Raw genomic sequence first — 27,829 nt, 5'->3', positions numbered from 1 at the left:
TTCAGGGTTAATTTTGAGAGTGTTATTCAGGTGTTTATTTGGAGAGGGTTATTCAGGGTTTATTTGGAAAGGGTTATTCCAGGTTTTTTTCAGAGAGGGCTATTCAGTGTTTATTCGGAGAGGGTTATTCAGCGTGTTTATTCAGAGAGGGTTATTCAGTGATTTATTCTGAGAGGCTTATTCCGGGTTTAATCAGAGAAGGTTATTCAGGGGTTTAATCGGAGAGGCTTATTCAGTGTGTTTGTGCGCAGACGATTATTCAGGGGTTATTCCGAGAGGGTTATTCAGTTGTTTGATCGGAGGGGGTTATTCGGAAAGGGTTATGCAGGGTTTATTCGGAGAGGGATATTCGGGGGTTTATTCGGAGAGGGTTATTCAGGTTTTATTCGGAGAGGGTTATTCAGAGGTTATTCGGAGGTGATTACTCAGGGTTTATTCGGAGAGGGTTATTCAGGGTTTATTTGGAGAGGGTTATTCAGGGTTTTTTTGGAGAGGGTTATTCAGGGTTTATTTGGAGAGGGTTATTCAGGGTATATTCGGAGAAGGTTATTCAGGGTTTATTTGGAGAAGGTTATTCAGGGATTTATTCGGAGGGGTTATTCATGGTGTTTATTTGGAGAGGGTTATTCAGTGTGTTTATTCGGAGAGGGTTATTCAGGGGTTTAATCGGAGAGGGTTATTCAGGGTGTTTATATGGAGACGGTTATTCAGGGGTTTATTCGGAGAGGAATTTTCAGGGTGTTTATTCGGTGATGGTTATTCAGGGTTTATTCAGAGAGGGTTATTCAGGGTTTATTCGGAGAGGGTTATTCAGGGTTTATTTGGAGAGGGTTATTCAGGGTATATTCGGAGAAGGTTATTCAGGGTTTATTTGGGGAAGGTTATTCAGGGATTTATTCGGAGGGGTTATTCATGGTGTTTATTTGGAGAGGGTTATTCAGTGTGTTTATTCGGAGAGGGTTATTCAGGGGTTTAATCGGAGAGGGTTATTCAGGGTGTTTATATGGAGACGGTTATTCAGGGGTTTATTCGGAGAGGAATTTTCAGGGTGTTTATTCGGAGATGGTTATTCAGGGTTTATTCAGAGAGGGTTATTCAGGGTATTTATTCAGTGAGGATTATTCAGGGGTTTATTCGGAGGGGGTTATTCAGGGGTTTAATCGGAGATGCTTATTCAGGGTTTATTTGGAGAGGGTTATTCGGGGTTTATTCGGAGTGGGTTTTTCAGGGTGTTTATTCGGGCAGGGTTATTTGGGGGGTATATTCGTAGAGGTTATTCAGGGTGTTTATTCAGAGAAGGTTATTTGGGGGGTTTATTCGGAGAGGGTTATTCAGGGGTTTATTCGGAGAGGATTATTCAGGATTTATTCAGAGAGGGTTATTAATGGTGTTTATTCGGAGAGGATTATTCAGGGTTTATTTGGAGAGGGCTATTCAGGGTGTTTATTCAGAGAGTGTTATTCAGGGTTTAATCGGAGATGGTTATTCAGGGGCCTAGAAATTCGGTTGTTGGTTCGCCAGGGCTTTAGCGCCGGAAATTTAGCGCCGGCGCTAAGTCCCCCTGCGCGCGCCAAAAATTCAGTAGCGCCGCGCCCAAATGGGGCGTTTATTCAGAGAGGGTTATTCAGCGGGTTTATTTGGTGAGAGTTATTCAGGGTTTATTCGGAGAGGGTTATTCAGGGTTTATTCGGAGAGGGTTATTCAGGGTTTATTCGGACAGGGTTATTCAGGGATTTATTCGGAGAGGGGTTTATTCTGAGAGGGCTATTCAGTGTTTATTCAGAGAGGGTTATTTGGGTATTTTATTCAGAGAGAGTTATTCAGGGGATTTATTTGGTGAGAGTTATTCAGGGTTTATTCGGAGAGGGTTATTCAGGGTTTATTCGGAGAGGGTTATTCGGGTGTTTATTCGAAGAGGGTTATTCAGGGTTTATTCAGAGAGGGTTATTCAGGGTTTATTCGGGCAGGGGTTTATTCTGAGAGGGTTATTCAGTGTTTTTTCACAGAGGGTTATTCGGGTGTTTATTCAGAGTGGGTTGTTCAGGTATTTTTCGGAGAGAGTTATTCAGGGTGTTTATTAGGAGTGAGTTCTTCGGGGGTTTATTTGGAGAAGGTTATTCAGTGTTTATTCAGAGAGGGTTATTCGGGTGTTTATTCGGAGAGGTTTATTCAGGATTTATTCAGACAGTGTGATTCAGGGGTTTATTCAGAGAGGATATTTCAGGGGGTTTATTCAGAGGGGGTTATTCAGGGTGTTTATTCGGAGAGGGTTATTCAGGGTGTTTATGCAGAGGGGCTTATTCAGGGTTTATTCGGACAGGGGTTTATTCTGAGAGGGTTTTTCAGTGTTTATTCAGAGAGGGTTATTTGGGTGTTTATTCAGAGAGGGTTATTCGGGTGCTTATTCGGAGATGGTTATTCAGGGTTTATTTGGAGAGGGTTATTCGGGGGGTTTATTCGGAGAGGGTTATTCGGAGGGTGATATTCGGAGAGGGTTATTCAGCGTTTATTCATTGAGGGTTATTCAGGGTTTATTCGGAGAGGGTTATTCAGTGTTTATTCGGAGTGGGTTATTCGGGGAGTTTATTCGGAGAGGGTTATTCAGGGTTTATTCGGAGAGGGTTATTCGGGTGTTTATTCGAAGAGGGTTATTCAGGGTTTATTCAGAGAGGGTTATTCAGGGTTTATTCGGGCAGGGGTTTATTCTGAGAGGGTTATTCAGTGTTTTTTCACAGAGGGTTATTCGGGTGTTTATTCAGAGTGGGTTGTTCAGGTATTTTTCGGAGAGAGTTATTCAGGGTGTTTATTAGGAGTGAGTTCTTCGGGGGTTTATTTGGAGAAGGTTATTCAGTGTTTATTCAGAGAGGGTTATTCGGGTGTTTATTCGGAGAGGTTTATTCAGGATTTATTCAGACAGTGTGATTCAGGGGTTTATTCAGAGAGGATATTTCAGGGGGTTTATTCAGAGGGGGTTATTCAGGGTGTTTATTCGGAGAGGGTTATTCAGGGTGTTTATGCAGAGGGGCTTATTCAGGGTTTATTCGGACAGGGGTTTATTCTGAGAGGGTTTTTCAGTGTTTATTCAGAGAGGGTTATTTGGGTGTTTATTCAGAGAGGGTTATTCGGGTGCTTATTCGGAGATGGTTATTCAGGGTTTATTCGGAGAGGGTTATTCGGGGGGTTTATTCGGAGAGGGTTATTCAGGGTTTATTCGGAGAGGGTTATTCAGCGTTTATTCATTGAGGGTTATTCAGGGTTTATTCGGAGAGGGTTATTCAGTGTTTATTCGGAGTGGGTTATTCGGGGAGTTTATTCGGAGAGGGTTATTCAGGGTTTATTCGGAGACGGTTATTCAGGGTTCATTCAGAGAGGGCTATTCAGGGTTTATTCGGAGAGGGTTATTCAGAGTTTATTCGGAGAGGATTATTCAGGGTTTATTTGGAGAGGGTTATTCGGAGATGGTACTTCAGGGGGTTTATTGAGAGATACTTATTTGGAGTTTATTCGGAGAGGGTTATTCGGGGTTTTTTCAGAGATGTTTATTCGGGGGCTTTATTCGGAGAGAGTTATTCGGTGGTGTGATTGTTAGTTTGTTGAATCAGCTGCTGCCAACTGTGATTTGACCTCGAGCGGTGTCTTGTGTTGACCTTGGAGACTGACGGCGCCACATGCCTGGAACGGATGGTGACAGCTGCAGCCAATCCCCTTCCTTCCTGATAATGAAGATGTGAGGGTGTGACTGATTAAGTTTCAGCTCTTCCAGTCTCCGTGATTCAGATCCTGAATGAAGCCCTTTGTGAAGCGTACTTTGGAGCTGAGACGAGCGCTAGCTGCTCGGGGAATTGTTTAACCCCTAACAGCAGCCTTACCCGCCTCCTCCCGGGCAGATCCCTGTGACTCTCCATGTTAGGCTAGGCTGTGTGTTGACGCAGAGATTTTTATGCTCCTGTTTGAAGTGAATATGGGCCAGGACCAAACCAAGCAGCAAATCGAAAAAGGCCTACGTCTCTACCAATCCAATGAGACCGCCAAAGCCCTGGACATCTGGAACCGGGTTCTGCAGAAGACCACTGACCTGCCCGGCAGGTTCCGGGTGCTGGGCTGCCTGATCACAGCTCACTCGGAAATGGGCAAGTTCAAAGACATGATGAAGTTCGCCGTAACTCAGATCGACGTGGCCCGAGAAATCGGCGACTCCGATTACGTCACCGAGTCGTACCTCAACCTGGCTCGGAGCAATGAGAAATTGTGCGACTTCCCCAAGACCGTCTCCTATTGTAAGACCTGCTTGAGCATGCAAGGCACCACGGTGGGGCTGCAGCTGAATGGGCAGGTGTGTCTGAGCATGGGCAATGCCTACCTGGGCCTCAGCTCCTTCCAGAAGGCCCTGGAGTGCTTTGAAAAGGCCCTGCGCTATGCACACAGCAATGACGACAAGATGTTGGAGTGCCGGGTATGCTGCAGCCTGGGCAACTTCTACATTCAGCTGAAGGATTATGAGAAGGCCCTCTTCTTCCCCTGCAAAGCGGCAGAGCTGGTCAGCGATTATGGCAAAGGCTGGAGCCTGAAGTACAAGGCAATGAGCCAGTACCACATGGCAGTGGCTTACCGGAAACTGGGTCGCTCGGAGGATGCCATGGAATGCTGCGAGGTAAGACTTACCCAGGCATTGCCCAGCCTTTGATCCATTCATTAGCAATTGTGATCAGCTCTGATGGTGGGGAGGGGAGGGGAGGATAAAGGTTCCAGAGATTCAAAGAGACTCAGACATCGCCCTTAGCTGCCAAAATGAAGCTGGTCAAGGGATTCTCGATTGGCTGTGAGAATCAGGGAGGGACTCGGCTCGGGGTCCCTCCCACCCCCACCCTGTACAGCTGGCACACAGTGACAGAGGTCAGGGGGAGACTGCGGGGGCCACGTCCCTTCTGGGTTTTCATGCCCATTTTAGGGATTCATTTTTCCGAAATAGTTCAGGAAAGAAAGGGCTTATATTTACACAACTCCATCTCAGGGCCTCAGAGGTGCCAATGGATGGCTGGCCTCTTTCTGATGGGTTACTCACCATGCACTCACTTGCAAACACTCAAAAACAAACGTAACCAACCAGGAGGCACAGAAATTTGCAGAGTTCACAGGTCAGGTATAGCTTTTATGTACATTCACACAGATACAGCACGACTGCACATACAGACTGATACAACACTAGAGCACATTCACACTGATACAACACTGGAGCACATTCACACTGATACAACAACAGAGCACATTCACACTGATACAACACTAGAGCACATTCACACTGATACAACACTAGAGCACATTCACACTGATACATCACTAGAGCACATTCACACTGATACAGCACTAGAGCACATTCACACTGATACAACACTAGAGCACATTCACACTGATACAACACTAGAGCACATTCACACTGATACAGCACTGGAACACATTCACACTGATACAAAACTAGAGCACATTCACACTGATACAGCACTAGAGCACATTCACACTGATGGAGCACATTCACACTGATACAGCACTGGAGCACATTCACACTGATACAACACTAGAGCACATTCACACTGACACAGTACTAGAGCACATTCACACTGATACAAAACTAGAGCACATTCACACTGATACAGCACTAGAGCACATTCACACTGATGGAGCACATTCACACTGATACAGCACTGGAGCACATTCACACTGATACAACACTAGCGCACATTCACACTGATACAGCACTAGAGCACATTCACATTGATACAGCACGAGGGCACATTCACACTGATACAGCACTAGAGCACATTCACACTGATACAACACTAGAACACATTCACACTGATACACTAGAGCACATTCACACTGATACAGCACTAGAGCACATTCACACTGATACAGCACTAGAGCACATTCACACTGATACACTAGAGCACATTCACACTGATACAACACTAGAGCACATTCACACTGATACACTAGAGCACATTCACACTGATACAACACTAGAGCACATTCACACTGATACAGCACTGGAGCACATTCACACTGATACAGCACTAGTGCACATTCACACTGATACAGCACTGGAGCACATTCACACTGATACACCACTAGAGCACATTCACACTGATACAGGACTAGAGCACATTCACACTGATACAGCACTAGAGCACATTCACACTGATACAACACTAGAGCACATTCACACTGATACAGCACTAGAGCACATTCACACTGATACAGCACTAGAGCACATTCACACTGATACAGCACTAGAGCACATTCACACTGATACAGCACTAGAGCACATTCACACTGATACAGCACTAGAGCACATTCACACTGACACAGCACTAGAACACATTCACACTGATACAACACGAGAACACTGATACAACACTAGAGCACATTCACACTGATACAACACGAGAACACTGATACAACACTAGAGCACATTCACACTGATACAACACGAGAACACTGATACAACACTAGAGCACATTCACACTGATACAGCACTGGAGCACATTCACACTGATACAACACTAGAGCACATTCACACTGATACAGCACTAGAGCACATTCACACTGATACAACACGAGAACACTGATACAACACTAGAGCACATTCACACTGATACAGCACTAGAGCACATTCACACTGATACAACACGAGAACACTGATACAACACTAGAGCACATTCACACTGATACAGCACTGGAGCACATTCACACTGATACAACACTAGAGCACATTCACACTGATACAGCACTAGAGCACATTCACACTGATACAACACTAGAGCACATTCACAGTGATACAACACTAGAGCACATTCACACTGATACAGCACTAGAGCACATTCACACTGATACAACACGAGAACACTGATACAACACTAGAGCACATTCACACTGATACAGCACTGGAGCACATTCACACTGATACAACACTAGAGCACATTCACACTGATACAGCACTAGAGCACATTCACACTGATACAGCACTAGAGCACATTCACACTGATACAACACGAGAACACTGATACAACACTAGAGCACATTCACACTGATACAGCACTAGAGCACATTCACACTGATACAACACGAGAACACTGATACAACACTAGAGCACATTCACACTGATACAGCACTGGAGCACATTCACACTGATACAGCACTAGAACACATTCACACTGATACAACACGAGAACACTGATACAACACTAGAGCACATTCACACTGATACAACACGAGAACACTGATACAACACTAGAGCACATTCACACTGATACAGCACTAGAGCACATTCACACTGATACAGCACTAGAGCACATTCACACTGATACAACACGAGAACACTGATACAACACTAGAGCACATTCACACTGATACAGCACTTGAGCACATTCACACTGATACAGCACTAGAGCACATTCACACTGATACAACACGAGAACACTGATACAACACTAGAGCACATTCACACTGATACAACACTAGAGCACATTCACACTGATACAACACTAGAGCACATTCACACTGATACAGCACTAGAGCACATTCACACTGATACAACACTGGAGCACATTCACACTGATACAACACTAGAGCACATTCACACTGATACAGCACTGGAGCAAATTCACACTGATCCAGCACTAGAGCACATTCACACTGATACAGCACTAGAGCACATTCACACTGATACAGCACTGGAGCACATTCACACTGATACAGCACTAGAGCACATTCACACTGATACAGCACTAGAGCACATTCACACTGATACAGCACTGGAGCACATTCACACTGATACAGCACTAGAGCACATTCACACTGATACAGCACTAGAGCACATTCACACTGATACAACACTAGAGCACATTCACACTGATACAGCACTAGAGCACATTCACACTGATACAACACTGGAGCACATTCACACTGATACAGCACTAGAGCACATTCACACTGATACAACACTGGAGCACATTCACACTGATACAACACTAGAGCACATTCACACTGATACAACACTGGAGCACATTCACACTGATACAGCACTAGAGCACATTCACACTGATACAACACTAGAGCACATTCACACTGATACAGCACTGGAGCACATTCACACTGATACAGCACTGGAGCACATTCACACTGATACAGCACTAGAGCACATTCACACTGATACAACACTAGAGCACATTCACACTGATACAACACTAGAGCACATTCACACTGATACAGCACTGGAGCACATTCACACTGATACAGCACTGGAGCACATTCACACTGATACAACACTAGAGCACATTCACACTGATACAGCACTGGAGCACATTCACACTGATACAGGACTAGAACACATTCACACTGATACAGCACTAGAACACATTCACACTGATACAACACTAGAGCACATTCACACTGATACAACACTAGAGCACATTCACACTGATACAGGACTAGAACACATTCACACTGATACAGCACTAGAACACATTCACACTGATACAACACTAGAGCACATTCACACTGATACAGCACTGGAGCACATTCACACTGATACAGCACTAGAGCACATTCACACTGATACAGCACTGGAGCACATTCACACTGATACAGCACTAGAGCACATTCACACTGATACAGCACTAGAGCGCATTCACACTGATACAGCACTAGAGCACATTCACACTGATGCAACACTAGAGCACATTCACACTGATACGGCACGAGAGCACATTCACACTGATACAACACTAGAGCGCATTCACACTGATACAACGCTAGAACACATTCGCACTGATACAGCACTAGAGCACATTCACACTGATACAGCACTAGAGCACATTCACACTGATACAGCACTAGAACACATTCACACTGATGCAGCACTAGAGCACATTCACACTAATGCAGCACTAGAGCACATTCACACTGATACAGCACTAGAGCACATTCACACTGATACAGCACTGGAGCACATTCACACTGATACAACACTGGAGCACATTCACACTGATACAACACTAGAGCACATTCACACTGATACAGCACTAGAACACATTCACACTGATACAAAACTAGAGCACATTCACACTGATACAGCACTAGAACACATTCACACTGATACAAAACTAGAGCACATTCACACTGATACAGCACTAGAGCACATTCACACTGATACAACACTGGAGCACATTCACACTGATACAACACTAGAGCACATTCACACTGATACAACACTAGAGCACATTCACACTGATACAGCACTAGAGCACATTCACACTGATACAGCACTAGAGCACATTCACACTGATACAATACTAGAGCACATTCACAGTGATACAACACTAGAGCAAATTCGCACTGATACAGCACTAGAGCACATTCACACTGATGCAGCACTAGAGCACATTCACACTGATACAACACTAGAACACATTCACACTGATACAGCACTGGAGCACATTCACACTGATACAACACTGGAGCACATTCACACTGATACAACACTAGAGCACATTCACACTGATACAATACTAGAGCACATTCACAGTGATACAACACTAGAGCAAATTCGCACTGATACAGCACTAGAGCACATTCACACTGATACAGCACTAGAGCACATTCACACTGATACAATACTAGAGCACATTCACACTGATACAGCACTAGAGCACATTCACACTGATGCAGCACTAGAGCACATTCACACTGATACAATACTAGAGCACATTCACAGTGATACAACACTAGAGCAAATTCGCACTGATGCAGCACTAGAGCACATTCACACTGATACAACACTAGAGCACATTCACACTGATACAGCACTAGAGCACATTCACACTGATACAGCACTAGAGCAAATTCACACTGATACAGCACTAGAGCACATTCACACTGATACAACACTAGAGCACATTCACACTGATACAACACTAGTGCACATTCACACTGATACAGCACTAGAACACATTCACACTGATACAGCACTAGAGCACATTCACACTGATACAACACTAGAGCACATTCACACTGATACAACACTAGAGCACATTCACACTGATACAACACTAGTGCACATTCACACTGATACAGCACTAGAACACATTCACACTGATACAGCACTAGAGCACATTCACACTGATACAGCACTGGAGCACATTCACACTGATACAACACTGGAGCACATTCAGACTGATACAGCACTAGAGCACATTCACAATGATACAGCACTAGAGCACATTCAAACTAATACAGCACTAGAGCACATTCACACTGATACAACACGAGAGCACATTCACACTGATACAACACTTGAGCACATTCAAAGTGGTACAACACTAGAACACATTCACACTGATACAGAACTAGAGCACATTCACAGTGATACAGCACTAGAGCACATTCACACTGATACAACACTAGAGCACATTCACACTGATACAGCACTAGAGCACATTCACAATGAAACAACACAAAAGCACATTCACAGTGAAACAACACAAAAGAACATTCACACTGATACAGCACTAGAGCAAATTCACACTGATACAGCACTAGAGCACCTTCACACTGATACAACACTAGAGCACGTTCACACTGATACAGCACTAGAGCACATTCACACTGATACAACTCTAGAGCACATTCACACTGATTGGTTTGCGTTATTGACGGGTGTGTGTTATTCACGGTTGTGTCTTATTGACGGGTGTGTGTTATTGATTTTTGTGTGTTACTGATGGGTGTGTGTTACTGACGGGTGTGTGTTATTTACCTGTGCGTTTTATAGACTGGTGCGTGCTATTGATGGGTGTGTGTTATTCACCGGTATGTGTTAGTCACTTGTGTGTGTTATTAACGGGTGTGTGTTATAGATGGGTGCGTGTTATTGACGGGCGTGTGTTATTGACGGGTGTGTGTTTTTGACGGATGTGTGTTATTGATGAGTGTATTTTATGGATGCATGTGTGTTATTGACGGGTGTGTGTTATTGACGGGTGTGTATTATTGACGGGTGTGTGTTGTTGAAGGGAGTGTGTTATTGATGGGTGTGTGTTATTTCCATTTGTGCGTTATTGACACGTGTGTTATTGAATGGAGTGTTTATTTGATATGTGTGTGTTATTGACGGTTGTGTATCATTGATGGGTGTGTTTTATTGATGGGTGTGTGTTATTTAAGGGTTTGGGTTATTGATATGTGTGTGTTATTGAAGGGTGTGTGTTATTGATGGGTGTGTTTTATTAACGGGTGCGTGTTAATGATGGGTGTGTGTTATTGACAGGTGTGTGTTACTGACGGGTGTGTGTTATTGATGGGTGTGTTTTATTGACGGGTGTTTGTTACTTACGGGTGTGTGTTATTAAAGGTTTGTGTTATTGACAGCTGTGTGTTATTGATGGGTGTGTGTTATTGATGGGTGTGTGTTATTGATGGGTGTGCCTTATTAAAGGATGTGTTTCCTTGATGGGTGTGTATTATTGATGGGTGTCTGTTATGACGGGTGCGTGTTATTGACGGGTGTATGTTACGGAGAGGTGCGTGTCATTGACAGGTGTATGTTATTGGCGGGTTTGTGTTTTGAAGGGTGTGTGTTATTGATGGGAGTGTGTTATTGACAGGTGTGTATTGATGGGTGCGTCTTATTGACGGGTGTGTGTTATTTATGGGTTTGTGTTATTGATGGGTGTCTGTTATTGATGGGTGTGTTTTTTTGACGTGTGTAGGTTATTGATGGGTGAGTGTTATTGACAGGTGCGTGTTATTGATGTTTGTGTTATTGATGCATGTGTGTTATAGAAGGGAGTGTTTTATTGATATGTGTGTTATTGATGGGTGTGTATTATTGATGTGTTTTATTGACGGGTGTGTTTTATTTAAGGGTTTGGGTTATGGATATGTGTGTGTTATTGAAGGGTGTGTGTTATTGATGGGTGTGTGTTATTGACGGGTGTGTGTTAATGACGGGTGTATGTTATGCACAGGTGTATGTCATGGACAGGTGCGAGTTATTGACAGGTGTATGTTATTGACGGCTGTGTGTTATTGACAGTTGTGTGTTACTGACGGGTGTGTGTTACTGATGGGTGTGTGTTACTGACGGGTGTGTGTTATTGACGGGTGTGTGTTATTAACGCGTGCGTGTTATTGACGGGTGTGTTTTATTGATGGTTGTGTTTTATTGACGGGTGTTTGTTACTGACGGTTGTGTGTTATTAATGGTTTGTGTTATTGACAGCTGTGCATTATTGATGGGTGTGTGTTATTGACGGGTGTGCCTTATTGATGGATGTGTTTCATTGATGGGTGTGTATTATTGACGGGTGTGTGTATTTGATGGGTGCGTGTTATTGACGGGTGTATGTTATGGACATGTGCGTGTTATTGACAGGTGCATCTTATTGACAGGTGTGTGTTATTGACGGTTGTGTGTTATTGATGGGTGTGTGTTATTGATGGGTGTGTGTTTTAATGGATGTGTGTTATTGACAGGTGTGTGTTATTGACGGGTGTCTGTTATTGACAGGTGTGTGTTATTATTGGGTGCGTGTTATTGACGGGTGTTTTTTATTGACTGGTGTGTGTTTTAGACAGGTGTGTGTTATTATCAGGTTTGTGTTATTGGCGGCTGTGCGTTATTGATGGGTGTGTGTTATTGACGGGTGTGTGTTATTGATGGGTGTGTGTGTTATTGACGGGTGTGTGTTATTGACGGGTGTGTTTTATTGACGGGTGCGTGTTATTGACGGGTGTGTGTTATTGCCGGGTGTGTGTTATTGACTGGTGTGTGTTATTGACTGGTGTGTGTTATTGACGGGTGTGTTTTATTGACGGGTGTGTGTTATTGATGGGTGTGTGTTATTGATGGGTGTGTGTTATTGATGGGTGTGTTTTATTGACGGGTGTGTGTTATTGATGGGTGTGTGTTATTGATAGTTGTGTGTTTTGACGGGTGCGTGTTATTGACGGGTGCGTGTTATTGACGGGTATGTGTTATTGACGGGTGTGTGTTATTGACGGGTGTATGTTATGGACAGGTGCGAGTTATTGACAGGTGTGTGTTATTGATGGTTGTGTGTTATTAACGGTTGTGTGTTGTTGATGGGTGCATGTTATTGAGGGGTGTGTGTTATTAACGGGTGTGTGTTATTAATGGTTTGTGTTATTGACAGCTGTGTGTTATTGACGGGTGTGAGTTATTGACGGGTGTGTATTATTGACGGGTGTTTGTTATTGACGGGTGTGTGTTATTGACGGGTGTGTCTTATTGATGCATGTGTTTCATTGATGGGTGTGTATTATTGACGGGTGTGTGTTATTGACGGGTGTGTCTTATTGATGCATGTGTTTCATTGATGGGTGTGTATTATTGACGGGTGTGTGTTATTGACGGGTGCGTGTTATTGACGTGTGCGTGTTATTGATGGGTGTATGTTATGGACAGGTGCGTGTTATTGACAGGTGTATGTTATTGACGGGTGTGTGTTATCGATGGTTGTTTGTTATTGATGGGTGTGTGTTATTGACGGGTGTGTGTTATTAATGGGTGCGTGTTATTGATGGGTGTGTGCTTTTGATGGGTGTGTGTTATTGATGGGTGTGTTTTATTGACGGGAGTGTGTTATTGACAGGTGTGTGTTATTATCGGGTTTGTGTTATTGGCGGCTGTGTGTTATTGATGGGTGTGTTTTATTGACGGGTGCGAGTTTTTGATGGTTGTGTGTTATTTACGTGTGTGTGTTATGAACGGGTGAGTGTTATTGACAGATGTGTGTTATTGATGGGTGTGTGTTATAGATGGGTGAGTATTATTGACGGGTGTGTGTTATTGACAGGTGTGTGTGTTATTGACGGGTGCGTGTTATTGACGAGTTAGTGTTATTGACGGGTGTGTGTTATTGACGGTGCGTGTTGTGTGTTACTGATGGGAGTGTGTTATTGATGGGTGCGTGTTTCTTTGATGGGTGTGTGTTATTGATGGGTGTATGTTATTGACGGGTGCATGTTATTGACGGGTGTGTGTTATTAACGGGTGCGTGTTAATGATGGGTGTGTGTTATTGATGGGTGTGTGTTATTGATGGGTGTGTTGAAATACCCGGCAAACGTGAGAGTCGCGACCAGAGTTGATGGAACACAACTGCTTTAATTTACATCATGGCAAAACAAGTGCTTAAAAAGCCCGCGCAACCACTTAAATACTCCCCAGACAGGAAGTGCTCCCGGCAGCCTGTCCCTGTGGGAAACAAGTTGCCGGAGGAAAGGGCGCACAGCTGGGGGCAGCTGCTGTCAGCAGTGCACCTGCGTAAACTGTCCGTGCCGCCGTGAGCGGATTATTTCCAATGGTGGCGTGTCACCACAGGTGTCTGTTATTGACGGGTGTGTGTTATTAACAGGTGTGTGTTATTAACGGGTGCATGTTAATGATGGGTGTGTGTTATTGACAGGTGTGTTTTACTGATGGGTGTGTGTTATTGACGGGTGAGTGTTATTAATGGTTTGTGTTATTGACGGCTGTGTGTTATTGACGGGTGTGAGTTATTGACGGGTGTGTGTTATTGATGGGTGTTTGTTATTGACGGGTGTGTGTTATTGACGGGTGTGTGTTATTGACTGGTGTGTGTTATGGACAGGTGCGTGTTATTGACAGGTGTATGTTATTGATGGGTGTGTTTTATCAATGGTTGTTTGTTATTGATGGGTCTGTATTATTGACGGGTGTGTGTTATTGATGGGTGCGTGTTATTGACTGGTGTATGTTATGGACAGGTGCGTGTTATTGACAGGTGTATGTTATTGACGGGTGTGTGTTGTCGATGGTTGTTTGTTAATGATGGGTGTGTGTTATTGACGGGTGTGTGTTATTAACGGGTGCGTGTTATTGATGGGTGTGTGTTATTGACGGGTGTGTGTTATTGATGGGTGTGTATTATTGATGGGTGTGTGTTATTGATGGGTGTGTATTAGTGATGGGTGTGTGTTATTGATGGGTGTGTATTATTGATGGGTGTGTGTTATTGATGGGTGTGTGTTATTGACAGGTGTGTTTTATTGACGGGAGTGTGTTATTGACAGGTGTGTGTTATTATTGGGTTTGTGTTATTGGCGGCTGTGTGTTATTGATGGGTGTGTGTTATTGACGGGTGCGAGTTTCTGATGGTTGTGTGTTATTAACGTGTGTGTGTTATGAACGGGTTTGTGTTATTGACGGGTGCGTGTTATTGATGGGTGTATGTTATGGACAGGTGCATGTTATTGACAGGTGTATTTTATTGACGGGTGTGTGCTATTGACGGTTGTTTGTTATTGCCAGTTGTTTGTTATTGATGGGTCTGTGTTATTGACGGGTGTGTGTTATTAACGGGTGCATGTTATTGATGGGTGTGTGTTATTGACAGGTGTGTGTTTTTGACAGGTGTATGTTGTAGACGGGTGTGTTTTATAGACGGTTGTTTGTTATTGACGGTTGTTTGTTATTGATGGGTTTGTGTTATTGACGGGTGTGTGTTATTAACGGGTGCATGTTAATGATGGGTGTGTGTTATTGACAGGTGTGTTTTACTGATGGGTGTGTGTTATTAACGGTTTGTGTTATTGACGGCTGTGTTATAGACGGGTGTTTGTTATTGACGGGTGTGTGTTATTGACGGTTGTGCCTTATTGACTGGTGTATGTTATGGACAGGTGGGTGTTATTGACAGGTGTATGTTATTGACGGGTGTGTGTTATCGATGGTTGTTTGTTATTGATGGGTGTGTGTTATTGACGGGTGTGTTATTAACGGGTGCGTGTTGTTGATGGGTGTGTGTTATTGAGAGGTGTGTGTTATTGGTGGGTGTGTATTATTGACGGGTGTGTGTTATTGATGGGTGTGTGTTATTGACAGGTGTGTTTTATTGACGGGAGTGTGTTATTGATGGGTGTGTGTTATTGATGGGTGTGTATTAGTGACGGGTGTGTGTTATTGATGGGTGTGTATTATTGACGGGTGTGTGTTATTCATGGGTGCGTGTTATTGACAGGTGTGCGTTATTGACTGGTGTGTGTTATGGACAGGTGCGTGTTATTGACAGGTGTATGTTATTGATGGGTGTGTTTTATCAATGGTTGTTTGTTATTGATGGGTCTGTATTATTGACGGGTGTGTGTTATTGATGGGTGCGTGTTATTGACTGGTGTATGTTATGGACAGGTGCGTGTTATTGACAGGTGTATGTTATTGACGGGTGTGTGTTGTCGATGGTTGTTTGTTAGTGATGGGTGTGTGTTATTGATGGGTGTGTATTATTGATGGGTGTGTGTTATTGATGGGTGTGTGTTATTGACAGGTGTGTTTTATTGACGGGAGTGTGTTATTGACAGGTGTGTGTTATTATTGGGTTTGTGTTATTGGCGGCTGTGTGTTATTGATGGGTGTGTGTTATTGACGGGTGCGAGTTTCTGATGGTTGTGTGTTATTAACGTGTGTGTGTTATGAACGGGTTTGTGTTATTGACGGGTGCGTGTTATTGATGGGTGTATGTTATGGACAGGTGCATGTTATTGACAGGTGTATTTTATTGACGGGTGTGTGCTATTGACGGTTGTTTGTTATTGCCAGTTGTTTGTTATTGATGGGTCTGTGTTATTGACGGGTGTGTGTTATTAACGGGTGCATGTTATTGATGGGTGTGTGTTATTGACAGGTGTGTGTTTTTGACAGGTGTATGTTGTAGACGGGTGTGTTTTATAGACGGTTGTTTGTTATTGACGGTTGTTTGTTATTGATGGGTTTGTGTTATTGACGGGTGTGTGTTATTAACGGGTGCATGTTAATGATGGGTGTGTGTTATTGACAGGTGTGTTTTACTGATGGGTGTGTGTTATTAACGGTTTGTGTTATTGACGGCTGTGTTATAGACGGGTGTTTGTTATTGACGGGTGTGTGTTATTGACGGTTGTGCCTTATTGACTGGTGTATGTTATGGACAGGTGGGTGTTATTGACAGGTGTATGTTATTGACGGGTGTGTGTTATCGATGGTTGTTTGTTATTGATGGGTGTGTGTTATTGACGGGTGTGTTATTAACGGGTGCGTGTTGTTGATGGGTGTGTGTTATTGAGAGGTGTGTGTTATTGGTGGGTGTGTATTATTGACGGGTGTGTGTTATTGATGGGTGTGTATTAGTGACGGGTGTGTGTTATTGATGGGTGTGTATTATTGACGGGTGTGTGTTATTCATGGGTGCGTGTTATTGACAGGTGTGCGTTATTGATGGTTTGTGTTTTGAAGGTTGTGTGTTATTGACGGGTGAGTGTTATTAATGGGTGTGTTTTATTGATGGGTGTGTGTTATTGACCGGTGTGTTTTATTGATGGGTGTGTGTTATTGACGGGTGAGTGTTATTGATGGGTGCGTGTTATTGACGGGTGTGTGTTATTGATGGGTGCGTGTTATTGACGGGTGTGTATTATTGACGGGTGTGTATTATTGACGGGTGCGTATTATTGACGGGTGAGTATTATAGACGGGTGTGTGTTTTGAAGAGTGGGTGTTTCTGATGGGAGTGTGTTATTGATGGGTGCGTGTTTCTTTGATGGGTATGTGTTATTGATCGATGTGTGTTATTGATGGCTGTATGTTATTGATGGGTGCGTGTTATTGATGTGTGTGTGTTTCATTGATGGGTGTGTGTTATTGACGGGAGCGTGTTATTGATAGGTGAGTGTTATTGACGGGTGTGTGTTATTGATGGGTGTGTGTTATTAACGGGTGTGTGTTATTGATGGGTGTGTGTTATTGATGGGTGTGTGTTATTGACGCGTGTGTGTTATTAACGGGTGCGTGTTAATGACGGGTGTGTTTTATTCACAGGTGTGTGTTACTGACGGGTGTGTGTTATTGACGGGTGTGTGTTATTATCGGGTTGTGTTATTGACGGGTGTTTGTTATTGACGGGCGTAAGTTATTGACGGGTGCGTGTTATTGATAAGTGTGTGATATTGATGGGTGTGTATTCGTGACGGGTGTGTGTTATTGATGGGTGTGTGTTATTAACGGGTGTGTGTTATTGATGGGTGTGTGTTATTAAAGGGTGCGTGTTAATGACGGGTGTGTTTTATTGACAGGTGTGTGTTACTGACGGGTGTGTGTTATTGATGGGTGTGTGTTATTATTGGGTTGTGTTATTGACGGATGTTTGTTATTGACGATATGTGTTATTGACGGGTGTGCCTTATTGATGGATGTGTTTCATTGATGGGTGTGTATTATTCATGGGTGTGTTATTGTTGGGTGCGTGTTATTGACGGGTGTATGTTATGGACAGGTGTGTGTTATTGACAGGTGTATGTTATTGACGGGTGTGTTTTATTGACGGTTGTTTGTTATTGATGATTTTTGTTATTGACGGGTGTGTGTTATTGACGGGTGTGTGTTATTGATGGGTGTGTGTTATTAACGGGTGCGTTTTATTAATGGGTGCGTGTTATTGATGGGTGTATGTTATTGACAGTTGCGTGTTATTGATGGGTGTGTGTTTTTGATGGGTGTGTGTAATTGACGGATGCGAGTTTTTGATTGTTGTGTGTTATTAACGTGTGTGAGTTATGGATTGGTGCGTGTTATTGATAAGTGTGTGATATTGATGGGTGTGTATTCGTGACGGGTGTGTGTTATTGATGGGTGTGTGTTATTAACGGGTGCGTGTTATTAATGGGTGTGTGTTATTGATGGGTGTGTGTTATTGACAGTTGCGTGTTATTGATGGGTGTGTGTTTTTGATGGGTGTGTGTAATTGACGGGTGCGAGTTTTTGATTGTTGTGTGTTATTAACGTGTGTGTGTTATGAACGGGTTTGTGTTATTGACGGGTGCGTGTTATTGATAGGTGTGTGTTATTGATGGGTGTGTATTCATGACGGGTGTGTTTTATTGATGGGTGTCTATTATTAACGGGTGTGTGTTCTTGATGGGTGTGTGTTATTGATGGGTGTGTGTTATTGATGGGTGAGTGTTATTGACGGGTGAGTGTTATTGACAGGTGTGTGTTTTATTGACGGGTGTGTGTTATTGATGGGTGCGTGGTATTGACGGGTTAGTGTTATTGACGGGTGTGTGTTATTGAATGGTGCGTGTTATTGATGGGTGTGTGTTATTGACGGGTGAGTAATATTGACGGGTGTGTGTTTTGAAGGGTGTGTGTTATTGATGGGAGTGTGTTATTAATGCGTGCGTGTTATTGATAGGTGTTTTTTATTGACGGGTGTGTGTTATTGACAGGTGTGTGTTATTATCGGGTTTGTGTTATTGGCGGCTGTGTGTTATTGATGGGTTTGTGTTATTGACGGGTGCGAGTTTTTGATGGTTGCGTGTTATTAACGTGTGTGTGTTATGAACGGGTTTGTGTTATTGACGGGTGCGTGTTATTGATGGGTGTGTGTTATTGATGGGTGTGTATTAGTGACGGGTGTGTGTTATTGATGGGTGTGTATTATTGACGGGTGTGTGTTATTGATGGGTGTGTGTTATTGATGGGTGTGTGTTATTGATGGGTGTGTGTTATTGATGGGTGTGTGTTATTGACGGGTGTGTGTTATTGATGGGTGTGTATTATTGATGGGTGTGTGTTATTGATGGGTGTGTATTAGTGATGGGTGTGTGTTATTGATGGGTGTGTATTATTGATGAGTGTGTGTTATTGATGGGTGTGTGTTATTGACAGGTGTGTTTTATTGACGGGAGTGTGTTATTGACAGGTGTGTGTTATTATTGGGTTTGTGTTATTGGCGGCTGTGTGTTATTGATGGGTGTGTGTTATTGACGGGTGCGAGTTTCTGATGGTTGTGTGTTATTAACGTGTGTGTGTTATGAACGGGTTTGTGTTATTGACGGGTGCGTGTTATTGATGGGTGTATGTTATGGACAGGTGCATGTTATTGACAGGTGTATTTTATTGACGGGTGTGTGCTATTGACGGTTGTTTGTTATTGCCAGTTGTTTGTTATTGATGGGTCTGTGTTATTGACGGGTGTGTGTTATTAACGGGTGCATGTTATTGATGGGTGTGTGTTATTGACAGGTGTGTGTTTTTGACAGGTGTATGTTGTAGACGGGTGTGTTTTATAGACGGTTGTTTGTTATTGACGGTTGTTTGTTATTGATGGGTTTGTGTTATTGACGGGTGTGTGTTATTAACGGGTGCATGTTAATGATGGGTGTGTGTTATTGACAGGTGTGTTTTACTGATGGGTGTGTGTTATTAACGGTTTGTGTTATTGACGGCTGTGTTATAGACGGGTGTTTGTTATTGACGGGTGTGTGTTATTGACGGTTGTGCCTTATTGACTGGTGTATGTTATGGACAGGTGGGTGTTATTGACAGGTGTATGTTATTGACGGGTGTGTGTTATCGATGGTTGTTTGTTATTGATGGGTGTGTGTTATTGACGGGTGTGTTATTAACGGGTGCGTGTTGTTGATGGGTGTGTGTTATTGAGAGGTGTGTGTTATTGGTGGGTGTGTATTATTGACGGGTGTGTGTTATTGATGGGTGTGTGTTATTGACAGGTGTGTTTTATTGACGGGAGTGTGTTATTGATGGGTGTGTGTTATTGATGGGTGTGTATTAGTGACGGGTGTGTGTTATTGATGGGTGTGTATTATTGACGGGTGTGTGTTATTCATGGGTGCGTGTTATTGACAGGTGTGCGTTATTGATGGTTTGTGTTTTGAAGGTTGTGTGTTATTGACGGGTGAGTGTTATTAATGGGTGTGTTTTATTGATGGGTGTGTGTTATTGACCGGTGTGTTTTATTGATGGGTGTGTGTTATTGACGGGTGAGTGTTATTGATGGGTGCGTGTTATTGACGGGTGTGTGTTATTGATGGGTGCGTGTTATTGACGGGTGTGTATTATTGACGGGTGTGTATTATTGACGGGTGCGTATTATTGACGGGTGAGTATTATAGACGGGTGTGTGTTTTGAAGAGTGGGTGTTTCTGATGGGAGTGTGTTATTGATGGGTGCGTGTTTCTTTGATGGGTATGTGTTATTGATCGATGTGTGTTATTGATGGCTGTATGTTATTGATGGGTGCGTGTTATTGATGTGTGTGTGTTTCATTGATGGGTGTGTGTTATTGACGGGAGCGTGTTATTGATAGGTGAGTGTTATTGACGGGTGTGTGTTATTGATGGGTGTGTGTTATTAACGGGTGTGTGTTATTGATGGGTGTGTGTTATTGATGGGTGTGTGTTATTGACGCGTGTGTGTTATTAACGGGTGCGTGTTAATGACGGGTGTGTTTTATTCACAGGTGTGTGTTACTGACGGGTGTGTGTTATTGACGGGTGTGTGTTATTATCGGGTTGTGTTATTGACGGGTGTTTGTTATTGACGGGCGTAAGTTATTGACGGGTGCGTGTTATTGATAAGTGTGTGATATTGATGGGTGTGTATTCGTGACGGGTGTGTGTTATTGATGGGTGTGTGTTATTAACGGGTGTGTGTTATTGATGGGTGTGTGTTATTAAAGGGTGCGTGTTAATGACGGGTGTGTTTTATTGACAGGTGTGTGTTACTGACGGGTGTGTGTTATTGATGGGTGTGTGTTATTATTGGGTTGTGTTATTGACGGATGTTTGTTATTGACGATATGTGTTATTGACGGGTGTGCCTTATTGATGGATGTGTTTCATTGATGGGTGTGTATTATTCATGGGTGTGTTATTGTTGGGTGCGTGTTATTGACGGGTGTATGTTATGGACAGGTGTGTGTTATTGACAGGTGTATGTTATTGACGGGTGTGTTTTATTGACGGTTGTTTGTTATTGATGATTTTTGTTATTGACGGGTGTGTGTTATTGACGGGTGTGTGTTATTGATGGGTGTGTGTTATTAACGGGTGCGTTTTATTAATGGGTGCGTGTTATTGATGGGTGTATGTTATTGACAGTTGCGTGTTATTGATGGGTGTGTGTTTTTGATGGGTGTGTGTAATTGACGGATGCGAGTTTTTGATTGTTGTGTGTTATTAACGTGTGTGAGTTATGGATGGGTGCGTGTTATTGATAAGTGTGTGATATTGATGGGTGTGTATTCGTGACGGGTGTGTGTTATTGATGGGTGTGTGTTATTAACGGGTGCGTGTTATTAATGGGTGTGTGTTATTGATGGGTGTGTGTTATTGACAGTTGCGTGTTATTGATGGGTGTGTGTTTTTGATGGGTGTGTGTAATTGACGGGTGCGAGTTTTTGATTGTTGTGTGTTATTAACGTGTGTGTGTTATGAACGGGTTTGTGTTATTGACGGGTGCGTGTTATTGATAGGTGTGTGTTATTGATGGGTGTGTATTCATGACGGGTGTGTTTTATTGATGGGTGTCTATTATTAACGGGTGTGTGTTCTTGATGGGTGTGTGTTATTGATGGGTGTGTGTTATTGATGGGTGAGTGTTATTGACGGGTGAGTGTTATTGACAGGTGTGTGTTTTATTGACGGGTGTGTGTTATTGATGGGTGCGTGGTATTGACGGGTTAGTGTTATTGACGGGTGTGTGTTATTGAATGGTGCGTGTTATTGATGGGTGTGTGTCATTGACGGGTGAGTAATATTGACGGGTGTGTGTTTTGAAGGGTGTGTGTTATTGATGGGAGTGTGTTATTAATGCGTGCGTGTTATTGATAGGTGTTTTTTATTGACGGGTGTGTGTTATTGACAGGTGTGTGTTATTATCGGGTTTGTGTTATTGGCGGCTGTGTGTTATTGATGGGTTTGTGTTATTGACGGGTGCGAGTTTTTGATGGTTGCGTGTTATTAACGTGTGTGTGTTATGAACGGGTTTGTGTTATTGACGGGTGCGTGTTATTGATGGGTGTGTGTTATTGATGGGTGTGTATTAGTGACGGGTGTGTGTTATTGATGGGTGTGTATTATTGACGGGTGTGTGTTATTGATGGGTGTGTGTTATTGATGGGTGTGTGTTATTGATGGGTGTGTGTTATTGATGGGTGTGTGTTATTGATGGGCGTGTGTTATTGATGGGTGTGTGTTATTGATGGGTGTGTGTTATTGATGGGTGTGTGTTATTGATGGGCGTGTGTTATTGACGGGTGTGTGTTATTGACGGGTGTGTGTTGTTGGCGGGTGTATGTTATGGACAGGTGCGAGTTATTGACAGGTGTGTGTTATTGATGGCTGTTTGTTATTGACGGGTGTGTGTTATTAACGGGTGCATGTTAATGATGGGTGTGTGTTATTGACAGGTGTGTTTTACTGACGGGTGTGTGTTATTGACGGGTGTGTGTTATTAACAGTTTGTGTTATTGACAGCTGTGTGTTATTGACGGGTGTGAGTTATTGATGGGTGTGTGTTATTGACGGGTGTTTGGTATGGACTGGTGTGTGTTATTGACGGGTGTGCCTTATTGATGCATGTGTTTCATTGATGGGTGTGTATTATTGACGGGTGTGTGTTATTGACAGGGGTGTGTGTTATTGGCGGGTGTGTGTTATTGACGGGTGCGTGTTATTGACGGGTGAGTATTATTGACGGCTGTGTATTTAGAAGGGTGTGTGTTACTGATGGGAGTGTGTTATTAATGGGTGCATGTTTCTTTGATGGGTGTATGTTATTTATGGGTGTGTGTTATTGATGGCTGTGTGTTATTGATAGGTGCGTGTTATTGTTGGGTGTGTGTTTCATTGATGGGTGTTTGTTATTGACCGGTGCGTGTGGTTGATAGGTGAGTTTTATTGACGGGTGTGTGTTATTAACGGGTGCGTGTTAATGATGGGTGTGTGTTATTGACAGTTGTGTGTTATTGACAGGTATGTGTTTTTGACGGGTGTTTGTTATGGACAGGTGTGTGTTATTGACATGTGTGTGTTATTAACGGGAGCATGTTATTGATGGGTGTGTGTTATTGTCAGGTGTGTTTTATTGACGGGAGTGTGTTATTGACAGGTGTGTGTTATTTATCGGGTTTGTGTTATTGGCAGCTGTGTGTTATTTATGGGTGTGTGTTATTGACGGGTGCGAGTTTTTGATGGTTGTGTGTTATTAACGGGTGTATGTTATGGACAGGAGCATGTTATTGTCAGGTGTATGTTATTGACGGGTGTGTGTTATTGACGGTTGTTTGTTATTGACGGTTGTTTGTTATTGATGGGTCTGTGTTATTGATGTGCGTGTGTTATTAATGGGTGTGTGTTATTAATGGGTGCGAATTATTGATGGTTGTGTGTTATTCTATTAACGGATGTGTGTTATTGATGGGTGTGTATTATTAACGGGTGTGTGTTATTGACGGGTGCGTGTTATTGATGGGTGTGTGTTATTGATGGGTGTGTATTATTAACGGATGTGTGTTATTGATGTGTGTGTGTTTTTGATGTGTGTTTGTTATTAACGTGTGTGTGTTATTGACGGGTGTGTGTTATTTACGGTTGAGTCTTATTGACGGGTGTGTGTTATTGTCGGGAGTGTGTTATTGACGGGTGAGTGTTATTGATGGGTGTGTTTTATTGATGGGTGCGTGTTATTGATGGGTGAGTGTAACTGACGGGTGTGTGTTATTGGCGGGTGTGTTTTATTGAAGGGTTTGTGATATTGACGGCTGTGTGTTATTAACAGGTGTGTGTTATTGACGGCTGTGTGTTATTGACGGGTGTGTGTTACTGACGGGTGTGTGTTATTGACGGGTATGTGTTATTAACGGTTTGTGTTATTGACGGCTGTGTGTTATTGACGGGTGTGCCTTATTGATGCATGTGTTTCCTTGATGGGTGTGTATTATTGATGGGTGTGTGTTATTGATGGGTGTGTGTTATTGATGGGTGTATGTTATGGACAGGTGCGTGTTATTGACAGGTGTATGTTATTGACGGGTGTGTGTTATTGACGGGTGCGTTTTATTGATGGGTGTGTGTGATTGACGGGTGTGTGTTATTGACGGGTGTGTGTTATTGACAGGTGTGTGTTATTGACATGTGTGTGTTATTGAATGGTGTGTTATTGATGGGTGTGTTTTATTGATGGATGTCTGTTATTTAAGGGTGTGTGTTATTGATATGTGTATTGAAGGGTGCGTGTTATTGACGGGTGCGTGTTATTGACGGGTGCGTGTTATTGACAGGTGCGTGTTATTGATGTGTGCGTGTTATTGAAGGGTGTGTTATTGATGTGTGCGTGTTATTGACGGGTGTGTTTCATAGGTGGGTGTGTGTTATTGGCGGGTGTGTGTTATTGACGAGTGTGTGTTATTGACGGGTGTGTGTTATTGATGGGTGTGTGTTAGTGACGGGTGTGTGTTATTGGCGGGTGCGAGTTATTGATGGTTGTGTGTTATTAATGTGTGTGTGTTATTGTTGGGTGTGTGTTATTGATGTGTGTGTGTTATTGACGGATGTGTGTTATTGACGGGTGTGTTTCATAGATGGGTGTGTGTTATTGGCGGGTGTGTGTTATTGACGGGTGTGTGTTATTGGCGGGTGCGAGTTATTGATGGTTGTGTGTTATTAATGTGTGTGTTATTAGCGGGTATGTGTTATTGACGGGTGCATGGTATTGATGTGTGTGTGTTATTGATGGGTTTGTGTTATTGATGGGTGTGTGTTATTGATGTGTGTGTAATATTGATGGGTGTGTGCTATTGATGGGTGTGTGTTATTGACGGGTGTGAGTTATTGTTGGGTGTGTGTCATTGACGGATGCGTGTTATTGATGGGTGTGTTTTTTTGACGGGTATGTGTTATTGACGTGTGTGTGTTATTGATCTGTGTGTGTTATTGACGGGGTCATGTTATTGACTGGTGCATGTTATTGACTGGTGCGTGTTATTGATGGGTGAGTGTTATTGACAGGTGTGTGTTATTGACGGATGTGTGTCATTGACGGGTATGTGTTATTGATGGTTGTGTTTTGCTGACGGGTTTGTGTTATTGAAGGGTTCGTGTTATTGATGTGTGTTATTGATGTGTGTGTGTTATTGAGGGGTGCGTGTTATTGAGGGGTGCGTGTTATTGACGGGGGTGTGTTATTGACGGTTGTGTGTTATTGTCGGGTGTGTGTTATTTACGGGTTTGTGTTATTGACGGGTGTGTGTGATTGACGGGTGTGTGTTATTGATGGGAGTCTGTTATTGATGGGTGTGTGTTATTGACGGGTGTGTGTTATTGACGGGTGTGTGTTATTGACGGGTGTGTGTTATTGACGGGTCTGTGTTATTGACGGAGTCTGTTATTGACGGGTGTGTGTTAGTGACGGGTGTGTGTTATTGACGGGTGTGTGTCATTGACGAGTGTGTGTTATTGACAGATGCGTCTTATTGACGGGAGTCTGTTATTGACAGGTGTCTGCTATTGACGGGTGTGTGTTATTGACGGTTGTGTGTTATTGACGAGTGTGTGTTATTGAAGGATGTGTCTTATTGACGGGAGTCTGTTATTGACAGGTGTGTGTTATTGACGGGTGTGTGTTATTGACGGGTGTGTGTTATTGACGTGTTTGTATTATTCACGGGTGTGTGTTATTGAATGGTGTGTGTTATTGATGGGAGTCTGTTATTGACGGGAGTGTGTTATTGACGGTTGTGTGTTATTGACGGGTGTGTGTTATTAACGGGTGTGTGTTATTAACGGGTGCGAGTTATTGATGGTTGTGTTTTATTAACGGGTGTGTGTTATTGATGTGCGTGTGTTATTAATGGGTGTGTGTTATTAATGGGTGCGAATTATTGATGGTTGTGTGTTATTCTATTAACGGATGTGTGTTATTGACGGGTGCGTGTTATTGATTGGTGTGTGTTATTGATGGGTGTGTATTATTAACTGGTGTGTGTTATTGACGGGTGCGTGTTATTGATGGGTGTGTGTTATTGATGGGTGTGTATTATTAACGGGGGTGTGTTATTGATGTGTGTGTGTTTTTGAAGTGTGTTTGTTATTGACGTGTGTGTGTTATTGACGGGTGTGTGTTATTGATGGTTGAGTCTTATTGACGGGTGTGTGTTATTGTCGGGAGTGTGTTATTGACGGGTGAGTGTTATTGATGGGTGTGTTTTATTGATGGGTGCGTGCTATTGATGGGTGAGTGTAACTGATGTGTGTGTGTTATTGGCGGGTGTGTTTTATTGAAGGGTTTGTGATATTGATGGCTGTGTGTTATTATCAGGTGTGTGTTATTGACGGCTGTGTGTTATTGACGGGTGTGTGTTACTGACGGGTGTGTGTTATTGATGGGTATGTGTTATTAACGGCTGTGTGTTATTGACGGGTGTGCCTTATTGATGCATGTGTTTCCTTGATGGGTGTGTATTATTGACGGGTGTGTGTTATTGATGGGTGCGTGTTATTGATGGGTGTATGTTATGGACAGGTGCGTGTTATTGACAGGTGTATGTTATTGACGGGTGTGTGTTATCGATGGTTGTTTGTTATTGATGGGTGTGTATTATTGACAGGTGCGTGTTATTGATGGGTGTGTGTTATTGACAGGTGTGTTTTATTGACGGGAGTGTGTTATTGACAGGTGTGTGTTATCGGGTTTGTGTTATTGGTGGCTGTGTGTTGTTGATGGGTGTGTTTTATTGACGGGTGCGAATTTTTGATGGTTGTGTGTTATTAACGTGTGTGTGTTATGAACGGGTTTGTGTTATTGATGGGTGCGTGTTATTAATGGGTGTGTATTAGTGACGGGTGTGTGTTATTGATGGGTGTGTTTTATTGACGGGTGTGTGTTATTGACGGGTGTGTGTTATTGACAGGTGTGTGTTATTGACATGTGTGTGTTATTGAATGGTGTGTGTTTAGAT

The 27,829-nt window shown here is 43.0% G+C and overlaps 1 protein-coding gene across 3 annotated transcripts in view; it reads left to right on the top strand.

Annotated features, from left to right (window-relative positions):
* Positions 1 to 3,106: 3,106 nt before the first annotated feature.
* The window catches only part of rapsn (receptor-associated protein of the synapse, 43kD), a 332,392-nt gene continuing 307,669 nt past the window's right edge, over positions 3,107 to 27,829 (top strand). Inside the window, exon 1 of one of the 3 annotated variants that reach the window (XM_086007452.1) lies at positions 3,107 to 4,651. In XM_086007452.1, the coding sequence (XP_085863578.1) occupies positions 3,941 to 4,651 (711 nt within the window). In that variant the 5' untranslated portion in view covers positions 3,107 to 3,940. The remainder of the gene's footprint in view (positions 4,652 to 27,829) is intronic. The other 2 variants (XM_086007453.1, XM_086007451.1) reach the window with 2 other exon arrangements.

Source organism: Somniosus microcephalus, chromosome 15, assembly GCF_052327205.1.
Source record: "Somniosus microcephalus isolate GS21.2 chromosome 15, FLI_Smic_1.0, whole genome shotgun sequence".
Lineage (NCBI taxonomy): Eukaryota > Metazoa > Chordata > Chondrichthyes > Squaliformes > Somniosidae > Somniosus > Somniosus microcephalus.
Note: the sequence above shows the minus strand (reverse complement) of the source record. Positions and strands in the feature narration are given on the sequence as shown.